Source organism: Gouania willdenowi, chromosome 5 (genome assembly GCF_900634775.1).
Source record: "Gouania willdenowi chromosome 5, fGouWil2.1, whole genome shotgun sequence".
NCBI classification, from domain to species: domain Eukaryota; kingdom Metazoa; phylum Chordata; class Actinopteri; order Blenniiformes; family Gobiesocidae; genus Gouania; species Gouania willdenowi.
In genome coordinates, this window is record NC_041048.1 from 39,603,931 (window position 1) to 39,622,460 (window position 18,530).

The following is an 18,530-nucleotide window of genomic DNA, read 5'->3' on the forward strand; positions in this document are numbered from 1 at the left end:
AGGAGGGTTAAAGATGCCTTCACTGTGTTTAATGTGTGTCTAACGAGGGGAAAAGCGTGAAACGCGCTTTCAAAGAACATCTAGACGGATTAAGATGATTCCCTCCTTAAAAATCGCAATATTCTCATGTTTTCACCGTATGCTGGAAACGAAAGTTAACTTCATCCTCATAAATCGTTGTTGATTTAATTGTAAAAAAAAGAAGAAAAAAAAAGAAAGAAAATAAATAACACGTTTATTGTGTGCGACAAGTTTTAAGTCAATGTATTTAATTATCAAATGCGTATGTAAATGAAACCCTTTACGGTGTGATGTGTTAGCTGCACGTTCTGCACGGGGAGAGGGATTTCTCTCTTGAGTGCGTTTCATCTTTGCTCAGACTACTTCCGCTTGTGCTACAGATGCATATTATCCGTTAGCCGTTCGTGTTAAGAGTTAATTCGTAAATGCTAGTGTGCACTCCGTGTTATTACCACTGTCCCTGTGCCTGAGTGTTGCTGTTGGTGAGTTAAATTTAATGCAGACATTTTTATATCTATATCCTTAGTGAAGCTGTGGATAAACTAATGCTTTCTGTCAGTGTAATGAACCATGGAACGGGGTGAAATGCTAACGGTGACACCACTCCTGCCTGCGGCTTGTGTTTTTTGCTTTTTGGTTAACACCATTTTAAATATGACACCGACACAGCTATGTACATATGTTTAAAAAATGATGTTTTTAGAGTCTAAATCGACCCAGTATTGACTGTGTTGTTAGCAGCTGTGACAGGCTATCACCGGTGTTCCGGTTTATCTGGTTTCCATTTTATCTGACGACTAGCTGTTAGCTTCGCTGTTTGCTTGTAAGCGGTAAAGACATCAAAATGTAGGTTAATTTGTCTTTCTTAAATATTTTTTATTTAAAATGTTCTTGCTGGCTGTCTGCCACATATTGTTATAAATTATAGGTTTTTTGATGCTATGCTAACTAGCATTTTTGCTGTGCCAGCTATTATGTGACTTGTAGTACAAGTGTAAAGAGTACTGATATATCCTATTCAAGTAGGATCAAGTACTATTTTTTTGTAGTTTCACAATGACCGTTGATCATTTTAAAACTAAAAATGATATTTTACTCAGTAATGGTTGGCTGTAGAAATGTAATGAATTACTTTACTTCCTTTAAAATGTACTTAAGTACAAGTAAAATGACTGATTTAGAAATATAGTCAAAAAAGTACAAGTACCCATAAAAGCTCCTCAATTACAGTAACCTAAGTACTTGTAATCCATTACTTTCACATTAAAAAAAGTGTTTTTACACATGTTAAGTCATTTAATTTCAGTTTTCAGTTTATTTTAATGTTTTCTGTTGGTGTCACCGGTGGAAACAGTCACTGATTCAACATTTTAACACTTTAATAAGAAAATTATGCTAACATAATTATTGTGTAACAGTTGTTTGTTTTCCAGTCTATTCCACTGGGCAACTGGGATCAGGCGCTGAGGACGGGGTGACACAGATAGGACCAAACATAATGACTGACTCAGCGTAAACACTCTTTAGTCTGGACCGTTTCACTAATGGCTGAGGAACAAGTCCAGAATCCGCTCCCTGATACGGACACTGTGGAGCAGGATGTGGATCAGAGCAACCAGGAAAAGACCAACGACACTGCAGAGAAAACTGAACCTGATCCAGATCCTTCACAGCCATCTGATGACACCGATACCAAAGTGGACCCCAGCCCCCAGCCCAAAGTGGAAGCCAAACCAGAGGAGGCAAAGACCATCGCCGCGGAACCTCCCATTGACTGGTTTGAGCCACTGGAAGAGGATGATGATGACGAAGAAGCCTTGATGGGGGAAAGTCTGGCTGGGGAAAGTGAAAGGAGTGAGAGCGTGGCTGGCAGCGAGAAGGCATCCAGAAAGTTGGTGAAGTATGTTGATTATCCTTAAAACACACTCTGTCTTTAACAACTGAAAAAACAAAGCTGCTCAATCAGGCTTATCAATATATAGATATTGGTCCAATATCAGCAAAAAAGAGTATCTGGATATATTGTCATGCATCTAGGGCTGGTTGATATGGACCGAAACTCATATCTCAATATTTTTTGTTAAAATGTCGATAAACAATATAAATCTCAATATTTTTAACTTACCGAAGTTTTACCAGAAATATGATTCTGGTTTAAATTTGCTGATTTAAAAATGCCAAACAGGCATAATGTGTCAATTTTGGCCTTGTGTCCTCTAAGGCAGTGGTTCTCAAACTTCGTTAGCTCAAGTACCCCATTTCTCTTATTTCTGAATCCAACTCCCCCTATTGTCCGACTACAACATTTTGCTAAGAAAACTATTTAAAAACAACTATAGAGCATAATGGTGGAATGAACAATTGATAGCACATTTTATAGAATTTCATCTATCTATAAAGCAAGGTATGTGTGCATGCAAGCGCGAGATATCTTAGTGGTACAGGGACAGACAGAGCTGAGACTTTCAACATGGCTGCTGCTTGGTTCAAGGGTGTGCAATGTTAGATTTGTTTGGACTACAATGATACCGTTCATAAATTATTTAATAAAAGTGTCTTAAATGCAGCTTTGCAGAACAGCTCAATGTTGACAGGTAGTCATGGTAACTCAGGATGTTTAATTCTGAATTAAATTTGCATTAGGAATTAAGTGTTCATAAGGTCAGTTTAAAGAGGAGTTATCTTTTATTCTCAATGAAAGAGGAATTAAAGCTCCCATTTAAACCATCCATGAAAAAGCTACTTAACCTCCCACTTTTCTACAGCAAGATATACTTCCTATGGGCACTACACTAGTTTTGTAAATAAGTGCAAAGAAACGCTATGTAGTGCAGTGGTTCCCAACCTTTTTTAAATCAATTTTGATATCAAGAATTTTTATCGACCCCAAAGACATTTTTTTTCTAGAACTAGTTTTTAATTTTATTGTTTTTTTAATTTAATTAAAAAGTCATTTACATTTTTCAGAAATTCCAGGCGACCCCAATGTTGAAAAACACTGATTTATTGGCTCCTGAATAGATTGATTTCTATAGTTTTTTTCATTTCACACCTAGGGTGGGACCAAGACTCATACTTTATTTGTTAATATTCCACTTTTTCTCTCAAGTATCCCATGTAGTGCCATCACGTACCCCCATTTGAAAAGCACTAGGGCTGGGCAAAAATATATTTAATCAATTTATCAAATTTGTAGATAAAAACAATTTTTATTTTGCAAATTTGAGTTAAAATTTCTTTTTTTTTTTTTTTTTTAGTGTAGTTTTGTTCATTTATGTTGTCATTTTGTATAAATATTTTGAGTCATTTTCACATTTTTGTTGTGTGTGTGCGTGCGCGACTCGCTACTTTGTTGCTCACACACACGAACGCGCTTTAGCCGCGCACATGCACACACATCAGTGACTCACATCAGGCCCAATAAGTGAGACTTGAGAGCTTTGCTAGTTTATCAGTGTGAGCGGCTGCTCAGACGCCGCTCCCCCCTCTCCGGTCTAAGCTATCTTCCTCTCTTTCACTTGTGTGTTTACAGTCTGTGTCTGCTTGGCTGTGTGCGCAGCAATTGGCTCTTGCCGCACACGTGACTCTAGCTCGCCACTGTGAGGAGCTGTGCAGTGAAATAGATATAGATGGTGTGCTAGCACCCCCTCACACACTGATGTCAAAAACTGAATAGGTTTCACTTCTGGGCAAACATGAATGTGCCGTCATGCCGAAATCAAATTAAAATAAACATTTGGAAATGACCAATTACTCCAAAATAACAGATGCACAAACTTGGGGTATATATTTGCTCCACACGCACACAGATCTTTCTTGCAGTATAGACTAGTAAAGTGCCCGTTGAAAGTATGTATTCATATAGTAGGGGTTTAAGTAGAGTTGTCAATTATGGCCAAATGAGTATGTGTTTGAAGGTTGGATGTACAAAGAGGTGTACATACTCTGTCGTGTTATTAAGGGGGTTATTTGCAGGTGCAAAGTAAAATAGCTTGTGCAATTTCCCTGGTTTAATTTTATGGGAAGTGCATGATAAATGTGTTTGTTGTTTTTTTTACTCATTTTTATATTTTTCTCGCATGCATACACTCAGGCTATGTGCAAGCGGTTCATAAAGTTTCAGGTCGAACAAACACCCCCTTAGGGAGATATTCGGGCCTCACACACACACACAGACAGTCTGCAAATATGGCATTGTGCTGGCGTGAGCCCCTCCTTGTCCTTCGTCAGCTTTAAAGCAGCTCCTGACTAATAATAATAATAATAATTAATTATATATTAAATAACTAAATATTTTTATATTTTGGCACTGACTGCCATGATTGCTTTCAGAGTGCTCAGTTTACAGTAACTATCTCTTAAAATGTAGTTTGCTGAATGATGATCTGTGTTTACAGATGTTCTTTTTGTGCGTACATAATTTGGATGATAACACTTCTTTTCTTCCTCTCCTCTCTGCTTTGCTAGTAGCCTCCAGCCTAGACCACGTAGACGAAACCGTCCTGATGAGGGATGGGAGGACTGGCCCGCCCTTGGATTGGGCTGGAAGCGCAGAGAGGTTATGAGACGTTCTGGCTCGAGCATTGGACAAACGGACGTGTATTATATTAGGTAAGTGTAGCACAGGACGGGAGAAAGTCCTTGAACAACCACGATCTAACATGGATTGGATAGTTGGCTACGTGAGATTGGCTCATTTAGCATTTTATTCTTTTACACTCATGTTCCACTGTGTTAGATCTAAAAAGCCATTGGCACGCCTTCTTTTGGTCAAGTCTGAACTATGACCTCTGAGCAGCTTGAGGTGGACAAATGTTTTATATTGTTATGAAAAAATGACTTTATAATGGTTTTGATACAGTGATATACATTCCTCTAGCCTCATTTTAGGGCCAAAGTTGAAAAAGTTAAAAATTAAAAAAAAAAGAAAAAAAAAAATCAACTCGAATTTGCAAAATAAAAATAATTTTTATCTACAAATTCGATTAATCGATTAAATCATTTTTTTTGCCCAGCCCTATTGCAGCCACAGTGTAGCACCCAGGGAGCAATTCCACTTTTAGTTGTTGTTATACTGCCTCCTATTGCCTTTGACATGATCTGAAGTGTTTTGTGATCCAATGCGACGCAGCGGTTGGACAAAGCAAATGATTATCACCATACATTGACTATTCCTGTGGTTAGAAGAGGAGGAGAAGAAAGTGACTTACTTAGCAGCTTAACACTCCGGTGAGTGTTTAAAACAGATGACTGACTCTGCTGCTGCCACATACACACACACACACACACACACACACACCCTGAAGCAGTGCTGAGACTCACAATCACAATAGCCGCTTAAATTGCCATGTGTTTTATTGTAATGTGCAGGTTTTTTTTGCTGAAAACAATAACACAAGTGTGTAGATGGCAAAAGAAAATGGCTGTAGTAATAAAGCTGTGGTGTGATGTCTGCATCTACAGACACGCCCACTCATGCACATGCATGATGGCCCCAATACAGCCTGTTTATAGGAGTGTCCGGAAAGTGACTTTTTAGAGGGCTAAAAATCCAGAAAACAGGCATTTGGGAAATTAAACTTCAAATACTATATTGTTAGGGTTCTTAGAACAAATGGAGATGTGTGAAAAACAGCATAATACTGGACCTTTAAAAGAAGAATGGGAAACAAAGGGATGCTACTTCCATCGTGACTGCCAAGTAATAGAAAGGTGTAACTTTCACTGGAAAGGAAAGAAGAAGAGCTTCTTAAACCTGTCAATGCTAATGTATTCTGTCACTCTGGTCTGTGGTCAGTCACTGAGGCCCTGAAATTAACCCTGCGTCCTGATCACATGACCAATTTAAGATGACATAGCACCCAGATGAAAAATGCACAACATCAACCAATCAGAAATTCAATGGCAACTCATGACGTTTTGTTGCAGAGTTATTTTAAGTCCATTTACAGTCAAAATGAACAATTAACTGTAAATTCATTCTGCTGAAGTTGTAAACTGTTTTTATGGTGAGATGTAAAGGTAAAATCAAACAGTCAAAAACAGCCAGTTCTACACTGGACTCTAGAGGGTAAAGGACTGATTGCTAACAGTCTGTTTTTAGTGTCCGTCTTGGTTCTGCTTGTTACCAGTCCACAGGGTGATCGGGTGAGGAGCAGACCGGGGCTGGTGTCGGTGCTGGAGGGACAAGTCGACTTGTCGCGCTTCGATTTCAAGTCGGGAAAGTTTATCGACGGCATCAACCAACCCACCAAAGTTCGAAAGAGAGCAAAGGTATTTTTGTTTTACACATTGTGTGAACTAAAGCTCCATAGAATCTCACGTTTTCTCTCTCTGATTCTCCAGCGAAAGATCAAAGAGTTGTCTTCATCTGACTCCAGTGCCGAGGAGGAAGACGGAGACCGAGACACACCCGACTCCTACCAAAGGCTCACCCCAAACCAAGGCTCCAGAATCTTCCCGTCTAAAGACTTTTGGAATACGAAAACAGGAAGCACAACTCAAGGAATTTACCGCAACGATGGAGATGAGAAACCCACATTCTCCATTCCCTCATCATCCAAGGTGCTTCCACTGCTCTCCATTAATGGAAACATGGATTCAGAGCAAAACTCTTTGTGAGTATTTTTTATTACACTAACACCAGATTACCACTGGATGTGTAACTGCTGCGTAATCTGTTCGTCAATCCCCACCGCCTCTGTCTGTGATGTGTATCTGTTACAGCGAGGAGAAGGAGATCTCGCTAATTTACGCGTAAATGCGCAATATAGGGAACTAGGTTTTTGCCTGCGCTGTTGAGCATAGGCAAGGCAGGGCAAATTTCTTTGTTTAGCGCATTTCATACACAAGGCAACTCAATGTGCTTTACATGATCAAAAAGTGCAACTGAAAACATTCAACAGCTTCAAAATAATAGCATTTTAAATCATCAGCAAAAACATTTTAAATCATCAGTAAAAACATTTTAAATCATAAACAACATGGCCAAAAATCTTCCAGTGAAAAAAAAGAGTGCCTTTAACTTTGATTTAAAAATGTTCACATTGGATAGCATAGGAACCCCCTACACTGTGATTTTGATCCCCTACGGCAGTGGTTCTTAAACCTTTTTTGGCTTAAGGACCCCTTTCTCATATTTCTGAATCCAAGTACCCCCTTTGTCCGATCATTTCTATCATTTTGTGTATTTTGTTGTTGTTATTCTGGCCGTTTTTGGACTCTGATTTACATCTTTTAACCAGTTTCTGTGTTTTTTTAAATTCTATTTCACCACGTGGTGTTCTTTGGTTGTTTCTTACGTCATTTTTGTGTTTCTCTGTTATTTTTCTGTATTTTGTCATAATCATGTGTATTTTTCTCATTTAACGTGTCTTTGTTGTCGTTCTGTGTGTTGCTGGTAATAAATAGTATTTTTCTCTCTTATTGTGTGTCATTTTGTGTGTTTTTGTTGTCGTTTTGTAAGTTAATAATATTATTTATAATTATAATTTTTAAATAAAAAATAAACATAACGCCATTATTTTAACAATTTAATTTGTTAATTTTCCTCTCTCTCTCTCTCAAAAGTTGCCCATGTTGAGAAATACACTGGCCTACGGTGTGAAAAAACTACAGAAAAGCTTTTCTGTAGTTTTTTTCCTTTTTTAATCTGTACCATCGTAATAATTGTTGCACACTTGGACACTAAAGGGACTTCCAGGTGTGCATGAGTTGTTTAAACTTTTTTAGCTGCGCACCGTCTATTTCAGTAGTTCTCAAACTTTTTTGTCCGACAACAACATTTAGCTTAGAAAATAATTTAAACAACTATAGAATATAATAATGGAAAGAATGAGTAATAACACACATTTTAAAGAATCTCATTTTGTAACTAAGTGGAAAGAAACAGTATTTAGTGCAGTGGTTCCCAACATTTTTTAGACCATGATCCCATTTTGACATCAAAAATTTCTGACAATTTTTTTCTAGAATTTGTTGTTGATCATGTTTGAGCTCAGATATATATATATATGCATTTTAATTGAACTAGATTTATATTTCACACAGTAAAAGTATAGAAATACAGTTGTTTAAGATTGTGTTGTTTTAATTAAAAAAAAAAAAGAATAATAATTAAAAATTTCAAAAATCTGTTTTAATTTTCCAGAAATTTCAGGCGACCCCAGTATGTTTTCTGAAAATAAAGTGCAATCAACTTCCAAACTAAAATGCATTGAGGGGTGAGGTAGTTTAACGAGGGCTGATGTGGTTCACTGACACCTAGTGACCGGGTGTTTTACGTGCTATGCAGATGTTGGGACAATTAAATGTTTTTTTTTTCTTCGTTAAACATGATTAAAACAAAAATTGATTTGGAATTTTTTTTGATCGATACGATAATCACGTGGTGAAATATCATATGCGGGGGGAATTGACACGTTGACTTTAAAGCAAACGTATCAGCTCCGTTGCTATTACGAAGCAGACACTCATACAGTGGGGCTGATGAGTGGATTGTGATTGTGTGCGTCTCTTTAGGGTCTGTTCCAGGTGTGGGATCACCTTCAATGGAACGTGGTACGACAAACAGAGAAAAAAGCCCTGCTGTCCCTCCTGCTGGGGTACGTCCGACTCGGCATCCGTCCGTGCACAGGATTTGTCCTGCAAATGATTCTCATCTCCTAAACCTGTTTCATTCCAGATTTGTCGAAGGCTAAAGAGCATCCAATGATCCGCTTCAGGAAGGTGAGGAAAGACTCGTGCAGCTTTAACAGTTCAGTGTTTTTAGTTTTTCTAACAAACTGTAGCTCCTCCTTTTCATCACTGCAGTGGTTACCGTGTGGCGAGTGTGTGTCGTGTCGCAACAACATCAACTGTGGTCAGTGTCACAACTGTACCAATGAATCACAGAGTGAAGAGCCTCGGAAACGAATTTGTCAGAAACGGAAATGCAAGATTCCCATACGCAGGGTGAGCAGACAGTGGCGTGTCTCCACCTGATGATCAGGTGTTTTTTTTTTTTTTTCCTCACCGCACTGTGCATTGTATTTCCGTGTGCGTGCGTGCGTGTTCTGTCACAAGGATCCCAGCAGTGAAGATCTTCCTCAGACCGATCCAATCAGCAGCCTTCCTGACGTTTTTGACGACAGCACCAGTGTGAAGGTAATAAAACCCCACATGCTTGAAGCGAACACACAACTTTTTGTGCAAATAATGATTTTTACTGTCCTGTTGGTTTGACAGAGCGAGAACACAGACTCACAGGTAGACTTTTTAATATTAAATTCAGCCCACGCAGCCTTTCTTTTGGCGGGAATGCTGACCACGTCTTTTCTGCACAGCTCACAACTCTGAAAAACAGTGACGCAGAGAACGTGACCGTCAATATCGACCTGGACGATGATGATGAGATGACGACTGATGATGATGATGATGTGAGTTTTAATCCTTTTGAACTTTTTGGTCCTCTGACAGATGTCGCACAGTGCTGCAGGCGTCGTGTCCGACTCAGGGAGAAAGGTAGAGATGTACAGTTAAAAGGCAAGTCACGATATTAACGCAGACTTGAGGGAAAACTGTACTATTGGCTCGTCTGAAGCTCCGCCCCAGTTTATATGGTCAGTGTTTTTGTATTAGATCTAAGGTAGAGGGATAAGATAGCTGTGGTTGTGATTCATTCAGCAGATATTGGCAACTGGCGGCTCGGGGGCCATATGCGGCCCTAGGTTTAATTTTATGCGGGCCCCAAAGTAAATGTATAAAATTACAGGAAAATTAAAAAAAACTAGAGCAAGAATACATTAAATTGTACATAATACTTTAATTTACTTACTCACTCATGTAGTTTGGAGCTTTACGTTTTGTTTTGTGCAGTTTTGTTACTTTTCTGATTGATCTACAATGTCTATGGACTTTGGTTTTCAGCGTCTCAAACATTTCACGGGAACACATACACAAGGTATTTATTTATTTATAATAAAAAATAAAAATATACTAAATGAGTAAAATAAAACACAAAAATTGCACAAAAAGACAATTGAAAGATAAAAAAATACGTATTACTCCTAAAAAACATACATTACAGAGAAATACAACAAAAATATGAAAATTATTAAAAATACACAAAAGTAAATATTTATACAAAAAATACACAAAATAACAAAAATTAACAAAATTACACAAAATGTCTCCAGAATCACACTACAATGGCAACAAAAAACTATAATTATACAAAAAATGCACAAAAACACAACAGAAAGATACTCAAATACACATAATAACTCCAAAAAACATACATTACAGAAAGATACAGCAAACAAAAAAATATAAAAGTGAGTAAAAAAAAAAAACAAACACATTTATTATGTTCATGTCCCATAGAATTAAACCAGGGAAGTCGCACACGCTGTTTTATTTTGCACCCGCAAATAAACCCCTTTATAACACTACAGAGTACAGAGTATGTACACCTCTTTGTACATCCAACCTTCAAACACATACTCATTTGGCCATAATTAACCCTACTTAAGCTCCCACATGAATGCATACTTCCGACGGGCACTGTACTAGTATATATATTATTATTAAAGCCTTTTGGAGAACCATGACATTTTTGGTAATTTTAATACATATATATGAAAAAGTTTATGTGTCTATATATGTATGTATGTATGTATATATATATATAGTCAAAAAGTTTTTATGTTTTGGGCTCAGCATTTTGTTACATTATTGACCAGTTATTACATTTTGGGTTTTATTAAATTTTTTTAATATCTAATAATTAGGGTCTTGTTACATTTCGGATCATTATTATATATCGGGCTGTAACAGGGCATTAACATTTATCCAAGCAATACATGACAGACATCGGTTCCTGCAGGATCTTTGCTTAAATTTAACTTCATTTTGGGACTATTTTTTACTTGATTTGTGGAAATTTTTCAATAATTAGAGATTTAAATTGACTGTCATCATGTGATATAAGCACAGGAAAACTGTGAACCCTGCAGGTATTGTAGAAGTTCATTGAATTTGTGTATTTGTAGGGACTGAGATATCTGAATAACTGAATTCATGTTTTCTCTGTTATTGTTACTTTTGGATGCTCTAAAGCAGTGGTTCCTAATCTTTTCCCAATCTTTTTGTTTATGCTATACTGTACATCCTAACTGGTGGACATGTCAGTCCCTCAAAATTAGAAAAAAGTGAGTGTGTGTTTGGGTCTGGAACATGTTTGGGCCTTCAGTAAACAATGTAGCATATGTCTCAGCTCACTGTAATTTGATCAGCTTTGAGCTATGAACATAGACTGTTCACATCACTAATGATTAGTCACTTACAGCATATGCATTGTTGGTTCTTGGGTGACACGCTCTGGAAATCTGAAAAAATACATTTTATTTTTACGATTTTCACTGACCCATAACTGCATGTGGGAATGTAAGAAAAAATCTTATTTGTTAACATAAAAAATATTATTTTTAAAACATTGCGTCAGAATTTTTTTTAATTTTTAGAAACATATTTATTTTGAACAAATTTCTCATGTTCTACATGATCTCCACCTGTACTAATAACCCAATTTACAAAAAACCTTAAAGCTAACACTCAAACTAAACTAAAACTCAGCATTTAAAAAATAAAAACTAGCAAATCTGCTTTGAAAACTGACTGATTTAAAAAAAATACAAGTCAAAGGGAAATAAGAGATAAAATGAATGGTAAAATCCAAAACTATTATAAACTTGGTGTCCACCAATTTTTCCACCACTTAACTTTAAACAGCATAATAATGATGTGACCTTATTGTTTTCTTACAAAATCTTTAACATGTTGAATGTTATCAATCTACCAAATATTGAACTGATTGTAGTCCTGGATATAAAATACATAGGAATTTTACAAGTTGCGTCTCTGAAGATGATGATGTTTGGTGGTAGAACCGTGAGGAAGAGAAAGCAGACGTATGACAGGAAAGGTTGGGAAACACTGCTCCTTGTTTTTTTAAGGTTCTTTTTCAGATGCAGTTTGCATTATTAAGTTGTCTGACACTTTCTATTAAGTTCTGTTTCTTTTTTCTACCTTTTCTACACTCATAATGTGAATGCACATGAATGAGGTGTTTGTTTTTAATTTAGCAGCTCTGATTTAATCTTTGGACTGCATTCAGATAATTGAGTAGACAACATTGAAAACCTTTTTTTCCACAGAAGTAGTTCCTAAAGGAGTGAAAAACAAAGGATTTCCTTTAGTTATAAGTCCCATATTATTATTATTTGCACTTGACGGGTGATTATTTTTGCTTTCAGTGGCATAAAAAACGTAAGCGGCGCTCTTGTGGAGAATGCCAGGCCTGTCTGTGTAGGAGAGACTGCGGCACCTGTGATTTTTGTATAGACAAACCCAAGTTTGGAGGCATCAACAAGAAGAGGCAGAAGTGTCGCCTGCGTCAGTGTCAGAGACAGGCAATGGTTAGATTTAATTCATCTTTCTGTGGTTATCTAAAGGCTAAAGGTGTCTAATGTGGGTCTGTTTGTGCCTGGCAGAGACATCTGCTGCCATTCCAGTTTGAACATCAAGGCGATTATGTCCCGGAACCCCCGAAGAAGCCGGGAAGGCCCAAAATTCACTATACGTACAGTCGCAAATCCAACATGAAGAAAACCAAAGGACCGTCAGGGGAATCTCACGATGAAGAAGACGATGACTATAGTCATACGCAACCCGTGAGTGTCACCATCTGTTGTTTTCTGTCAGTCATTTTAACATTGTTGTCTATGCACACACACTGGCCCTCATTTATCAACCTTGCGTAAAAACGGGCGTAAATCTGAGTTCACATTTGGTCGTATGACAGGACCAACATGTGATTTATGAAACAATAATATCTGACCAATCCCAGTGTACAAATCATCAGGTCGCTGAATTCGATTGTCATTAACATGTTACGCTCTCCTGTTTTTGAGGCCCCGCCCACTGAGGTCAAATGAGAAAAGAAGCTTTTCCAAGATGAAAATTGGCGTCCTTACATCTGAGGTGGAGCAAAACAAATGTATGCTTTCTGAACGTGTGAAAACTGGACATAAAAGAGCACATTTAAACGCTCTGTGGAAGAGAATCAGCTACCGAATAGGTGCCGTCTGCCCCCCCGTGTGAACAACTTCATAGCAGAAATCCTGGAGACACACGGATATGACGTTTATATTGACCTCAGTCTGTACACTTTAAGCAATACATATCACATTAAAAGAAATAAATGATTGAAACACTTTAAAAAAAAAAAAAAAAGCCTTAAAAATGACTAAATGTTGTTCATTTTCTGCGTTTATTATGCCATCAGCTCATTTCACAGATAATTCATCACATTACTGATTACTGCAGCACATTTGTAAAAGTTTAAGGAACTATTTACATTTAAAAGCATGAATGAGGTCCTCTTTTCTCTGTTCAGCAACTCATTCTCCAAAGACAGAGCATAGGCGCGTGTGCTCCTGCTCGGTAGCAGAGTATTTGTGGGGTTATAAGGTATTATGTGTAAGGAAAACAAATAAAAGGGGTATCAGTAATAACGTGGGCTTTTTAAAATTAATTTTATTTTGTTTAATTCATCCTAATGATTCGTTTTGATCTGTTCTGAATGTATGTCCAGGGATGTCCAGAAGCATAGGCAGCAGGCGGAATCGCCTACTACTCTCTTTCTGGCCATCTTCTACTCTTAAACATGTTCATAAATGATTCCTTACCCCTTTAGTGCCAAAGGAATATCTGTAATATTACGTGAATATCTGTAAAAGTCATGTTTTTCTACTAGCTCTGTCTGCTAGCGCATGGCATCTCTTCTTCACTGCACAGAATAACTGCATCCCAACTGAAAACTGGGTTACCAGCGCCCTCTGCTGGTCCAAACAAATATCTGGCGGCTGCAACTGAAGGAAAACACTAATTCTTTCTAAACATTTCCCCAATAATATAATAAATCTTAACATTCACAAGATTACTGAATTCAACTAAATTAAATAAACATTCTCTTTAAGAAAGATTCAACAAAGAAAAGAGTTGCTAGTAAGAATAATTCACAGACTAAATTTGAAAAAAGTAGATTTTTAAGGGGTTTTTAATTCTTCTCTATGAATTTTAATATGTATTTGTTTTTAAAACATTAATTATCAATATCATCATGAATCATGAATTAAAAGTCCTGCGTCCAGGGTGCTGGGTTATGAAAATCACAAATGTAAGGGTATATGTAAGAAACTTGCATGAATTTGGTCAAACGCACGTTGTACGCTCAGATCTGAAGGTACGAATGGTTGATAAATGAGGGCCATTGTTTCTACCCATTTTTTTTTTTTTTCAGTTGAAATGGAGCTTTGAAAACAACGAAGGCAGTAAGCGACACTTTGACATCAACTTGAAAAATACAAAGTCGTCTATGCAGGCATGGAAACTCTTTGTCTTTCATTAGTGTGCTCTACCTTTAGATGTTAGCTTCCAATTTAAACGAGCCAATGTCCTTTTATTTTATTGTCAGCATTTCAATCATGCCACTTTGGTCATACGGAACGGACTCTCTGAGCGAGTGCCTCCCATCAGCATCCATCAATCCCCCCAGGTAAGAAGTCCACTATCGGGTTCCTCTGTTCTCAGTTGCTCTGTTTATTTCATGCCACAGATCTTCTAACAAACCAAGGTCTCTGTCTCAGGAAGCTCTGCTTTGTTTTGACTAGCGCTATCAGCAACATACATAACACTGAGAGCACTGAACAGCAGCAGACTCACACGCTGAAGGCTTGTTTACCTTTGAATCCAAGACTGCTCTGTTCACCAAACACTGCTCTGAACACTAAACCCAGTGTTCACTTCTGGTGCTGTTGTAATCATAACTCAATTGTAATTGAGTTCAGAAAATTGACTTTTGTAATTGGCTTGGGAATTTAATTTAATTAAAGGTTAAACTGGTAAACCATGTTACAGTTCTATGTCTTCCACACATGTAATTAATTATTAAATGAGAACCAAATTAGATGATAGATAATTAGTTTTAATGTATTTTGCAGCTGATTTAAGACGTGGGTCAAAACTGACCCGTTAACATTAGAGATGCTAACACAAGAGAAAATAACAGTTTGAAATGGTAATTTAGACTCAGTATTTGTAATTAATTGAGAACGTAATTGACTTTCAGGGGATGAAAAACAATAGTAATTATAATTGTAATTGGGAAAGATGTCAGTCACTACAATTGTAATTGAACATGAATAACTGAAAACATCATTGTAATTTTAAAATGTAATTGACGCCAACCCTGGTTGACACGTACAAGAAGACCTGTTTAATTTCCAATAGTTTTTAAACAAGTTCGAATGAACTACAGCCAGGCCTGCGGAACGTCTCTGCGCCCAATAGCATGTACCACATTCCCGAGAATTCAGTCAAATGACTCGGTTCCACCAAGTAAAAAAATGGGAACCCCGGGGGGGCCCCTGGTTCTGCTGGAGATTTCTTCCTATATAAAAGGAGAGTTTTTTTCTTCCCACTGTCACTAAATGCTTGTTCATGTGGATCTTTTTGGGTTCTTTCTTTCTTACTATGGACTTTATATTTTGTTAAGTGCTTTGACATGACTTTGTTGTAATTTGTGCTATATAAATAAAGTTGAATAAATTTGGAAATGACCAGAAATGGGGGGTGGGCCCCGGGCCTCATTTAAAAAAAAAAATAAATAAAAAAAAATAAAGGGTTTCGAGTGTCTCATCATATTCATTCACAGAGTATTCATACCAAACTGCATTCCGATCTGACGAGAACTGACGAAGGAGTAGTCATTTGAAAAATGGTGCCCCTGTGACACGTACGGGGTAATGTGCCCCATTTATTGATTGGTTTGTGCCAATGAGTTACACCACCAACTGTCATCATATTTGACTCGCAAATAAATGAGAAATCGACTTAACGCTCGGGATCCGAGCGTTAATGCGTACCTATCCATAGATAATAACTACCAAATTTCAGCCCGATATGTTCATGAATAACAGTAGTAGTGGTTTTAACTAATGAACACAACAACAAGAAGAAGAACAAAGTGAATGGCGTTTTGAGTCTGGTAGCCCGGCCTAAAAAGATAAAGAAAGGTTATTTATGTGCCCTCAAGTAAATACAATATTTTTATGAACTGGTTAGATGAAAAGAACATATTCACTGTAGTGTAACATGGAACTGTTTACTGTGAGATAACAACATAAAACACCCCACACGTGCTGAATATGCCAAAGGTCTTTAACTCATTCAGTGCCAGCCATTCTCAGATTTTCTACCCCCCTCAGTTCCAGCCGTTTTTGAGCATTTTGACTGATTTTAAAGACCCACAGAATATTTTCTACTATGACTATCTGAAATCTGACACCAGATTCTGAAAATTTGTTTCTGGCTCATTTCGTTCTTTTGTAATCAGCCGTTGAATAGAGCAAGTTTTACACAAATCTTCAGTTTCAGAGCAAAAAGCTGAGAAAAAAGCCTTTTTCTAAAAAAAACCCTGTCAGTGACTTTAAAGCTATTTTTTTTTTTTTTGCTTTAGTGACAACTCTAGCATCTGAACATCGTTTCCTTATATAAAACAAAAAAAAAAAACACAGACCGGGCTTTTGATGGAAAAATTATTATTTATCTGTCTGGGTCAGAGTTGAATGTAATTCTTTCTGTATTTTGGCGTTCCTCCAACTTTCTCTCCCGTCAGTCTGTACACACATAACTTCCTCTTCCTCCCGGACATACAGAGTGTCACTGCTTGCCCCGTTTTTTATGGTTTTATCTCATAATCGCCACATTATCCATGAATTCCACACTTGCTCTGGCCGGAGTGTGCGCTGCTGGGAACGTCAACCCTGTACGTAGCGCCATTTTCTGTCTCGTAAACGCCTTTCCTCTCTCCCTCTTAGCTCTGCTGAGCATGGGAGCATGGATGATCTCTCATCCAAAGGTGCGCTGCTACCTCCTACATGTCACCTATTATTTTGCTATCTGCCTCACAAGCTGGGGTATTTTGTACCCACCGTCATTTTGAGAAAAAATATTGAGATATGAGTTTTGGTTCATGTCGCCCAGCCCCAGTTTCAGGGGAAAAATAACTGCAATTGAATTGTAATTGTAAAAATTATGGTAATTGAGCATGGATAATTGGAAACCTAATTACAAGTGAAAAGTGTAATTGAGCCCAACCCTGCTGCACAGTAACTGTTATTTTGACTTCTCTATTACTTCATTCAGATGCCGCTGAGCAGACCAGAAACTGGGAATTCTCTCACACACATTGCTGATCCAAAGCAAGTTGATAGGAACAGTGATGAAGACGAGCTGCCCATGGTACGAACGATGACTTATTTTTTTCCCATTCTGTTTGATGTTCAAATATCATTGTTGGCTTCTTTTATTTCTTGTAGATAACTAATGTGTTCAGTTACGCTGACATCCCTGCTGCCAGCGGCTCAGACGTAGAGAACCAGCTGATGAAGCTGCTCCACTCCCTCCGTGCCAGTGTGCTCCCCATCATGTGGTACGCCATCCTGGTGGAGGGCCCTCAGCTGCAGCTCATCCAGTGCTCTAAGCAGTCCAACATGAGCGACACCATGGTGCTGATCGACCCGGGCTTCAGCTACCAGGTGACGGTGCAGAAGCAGCCGCTGATGCCCACCCACCCACTGTACGACAGCAACCCCGCCCTGCTGAGCACAGTGACAGACGTGGTCACCCTGCTGCTGGGGCTGGAGCAGTTCATCGTGTGCCAGGGGGTTCCCCCAAAAGAACCGTCATTAAGCAGAGAGCCCATCGTGCTGGAGCGGGCGCCCATATGTGACTTCCTGGTGGAGAAGGACGTAGGCGTGTGTTCTCACTGCAAACAACTCCAGGAACTATAACTTCCACTCAAACGCAACAATTGATTGTTTTTGCAGTGTTGCCGTTTGTCATTTGGTGATATTTGGAAAAAAAAAAAACAAACGACTCTTAACGCACTTACCTCTGGATTTGTATAAATGTTAGACGGAGGATGTGGAAAATCACCAAAGGCATTCCCGCACCGTGTTTTTTTAATGCGGGGGGCTTCTATTTTGGTATCGAGGGCTTTTCCACACACACACAATGACTGTTAGGTGTTGAATTCCAGGTGTTTTAAGTTAAAGAGCAAGAGTTTGTCTTTTTTGTGTACCATCAATTTTTTACAGGAGAATTAATTCTATTCCTACATTTAATGTTTTTGTTGAAAAATATTCAAGTGATTATTTGTCCCAAACATTATTTCTCAACTCCTAAAATAAAAGAATATTTGAACATTCTTGCACTTTTCTATTTAGCAATAAAAGCCATCATCAGTAGTTTCTGTCAGAGATGATGAGCCTGGATGCAATTTAGAGTTTTTATTGCATTTTTAAACATTTACACTGAACTCTTCTTCAGAGAAATGAGATTTTTACTAAGACTTTAACATGTTGAAGGCTCAGGTTTCATCTTCAGGCATTTAATGATCAATTTTA

At 37.9% G+C, this 18,530-nt stretch overlaps 1 protein-coding gene across 3 annotated transcripts; it reads left to right on the plus strand.

Moving 5' to 3' along the window:
- Positions 1-369: 369 nt before the first annotated feature.
- On the plus strand, positions 370-18,327 carry mbd1b (methyl-CpG binding domain protein 1b). 3 transcript variants are annotated; one of them, XM_028447709.1, is made up of 17 exons: positions 370-503; positions 1,455-1,921; positions 4,489-4,632; positions 6,153-6,294; positions 6,367-6,638; positions 8,542-8,624; positions 8,705-8,748; positions 8,833-8,973; positions 9,085-9,165; positions 9,247-9,267; positions 9,345-9,437; positions 12,315-12,476; positions 12,552-12,731; positions 14,363-14,443; positions 14,537-14,617; positions 17,269-17,364; positions 17,442-18,327. In XM_028447709.1, the coding sequence occupies exons 2-17, from the start codon at positions 1,566-1,568 to the stop codon at positions 17,913-17,915; spliced, it is 2,451 nt and encodes an 816-aa protein (XP_028303510.1). In that variant the 5' UTR covers positions 370-503; positions 1,455-1,565; the 3' UTR covers positions 17,916-18,327. The 3 variants fall into 3 exon arrangements, with proteins under 3 accessions (XP_028303510.1, XP_028303512.1, XP_028303511.1); XM_028447710.1 differs by having other exon boundaries at positions 384-503; positions 1,440-1,921; XM_028447711.1 differs by lacking the exon at positions 12,315-12,476.
- Positions 18,328-18,530: the final 203 nt, after the last annotated feature.

Bases quoted from the DNA above. Each gene is read 5' to 3' on its own strand.
- mbd1b (XM_028447709.1), top strand. From the start codon at position 1,566: ATGGCTGAGGAACAAGTCCAGAATCCGCTCCCTGATACGGACACTGTG. The intron at 8,974-9,084 runs GTGAGCAGACAG...TTCTGTCACAAG, and splicing joins GCAAGATTCCCATACGCAGG to GATCCCAGCAGTGAAGATCT. The intron at 12,477-12,551 runs GTTAGATTTAAT...TGTGCCTGGCAG, and splicing joins AGTGTCAGAGACAGGCAATG to AGACATCTGCTGCCATTCCA.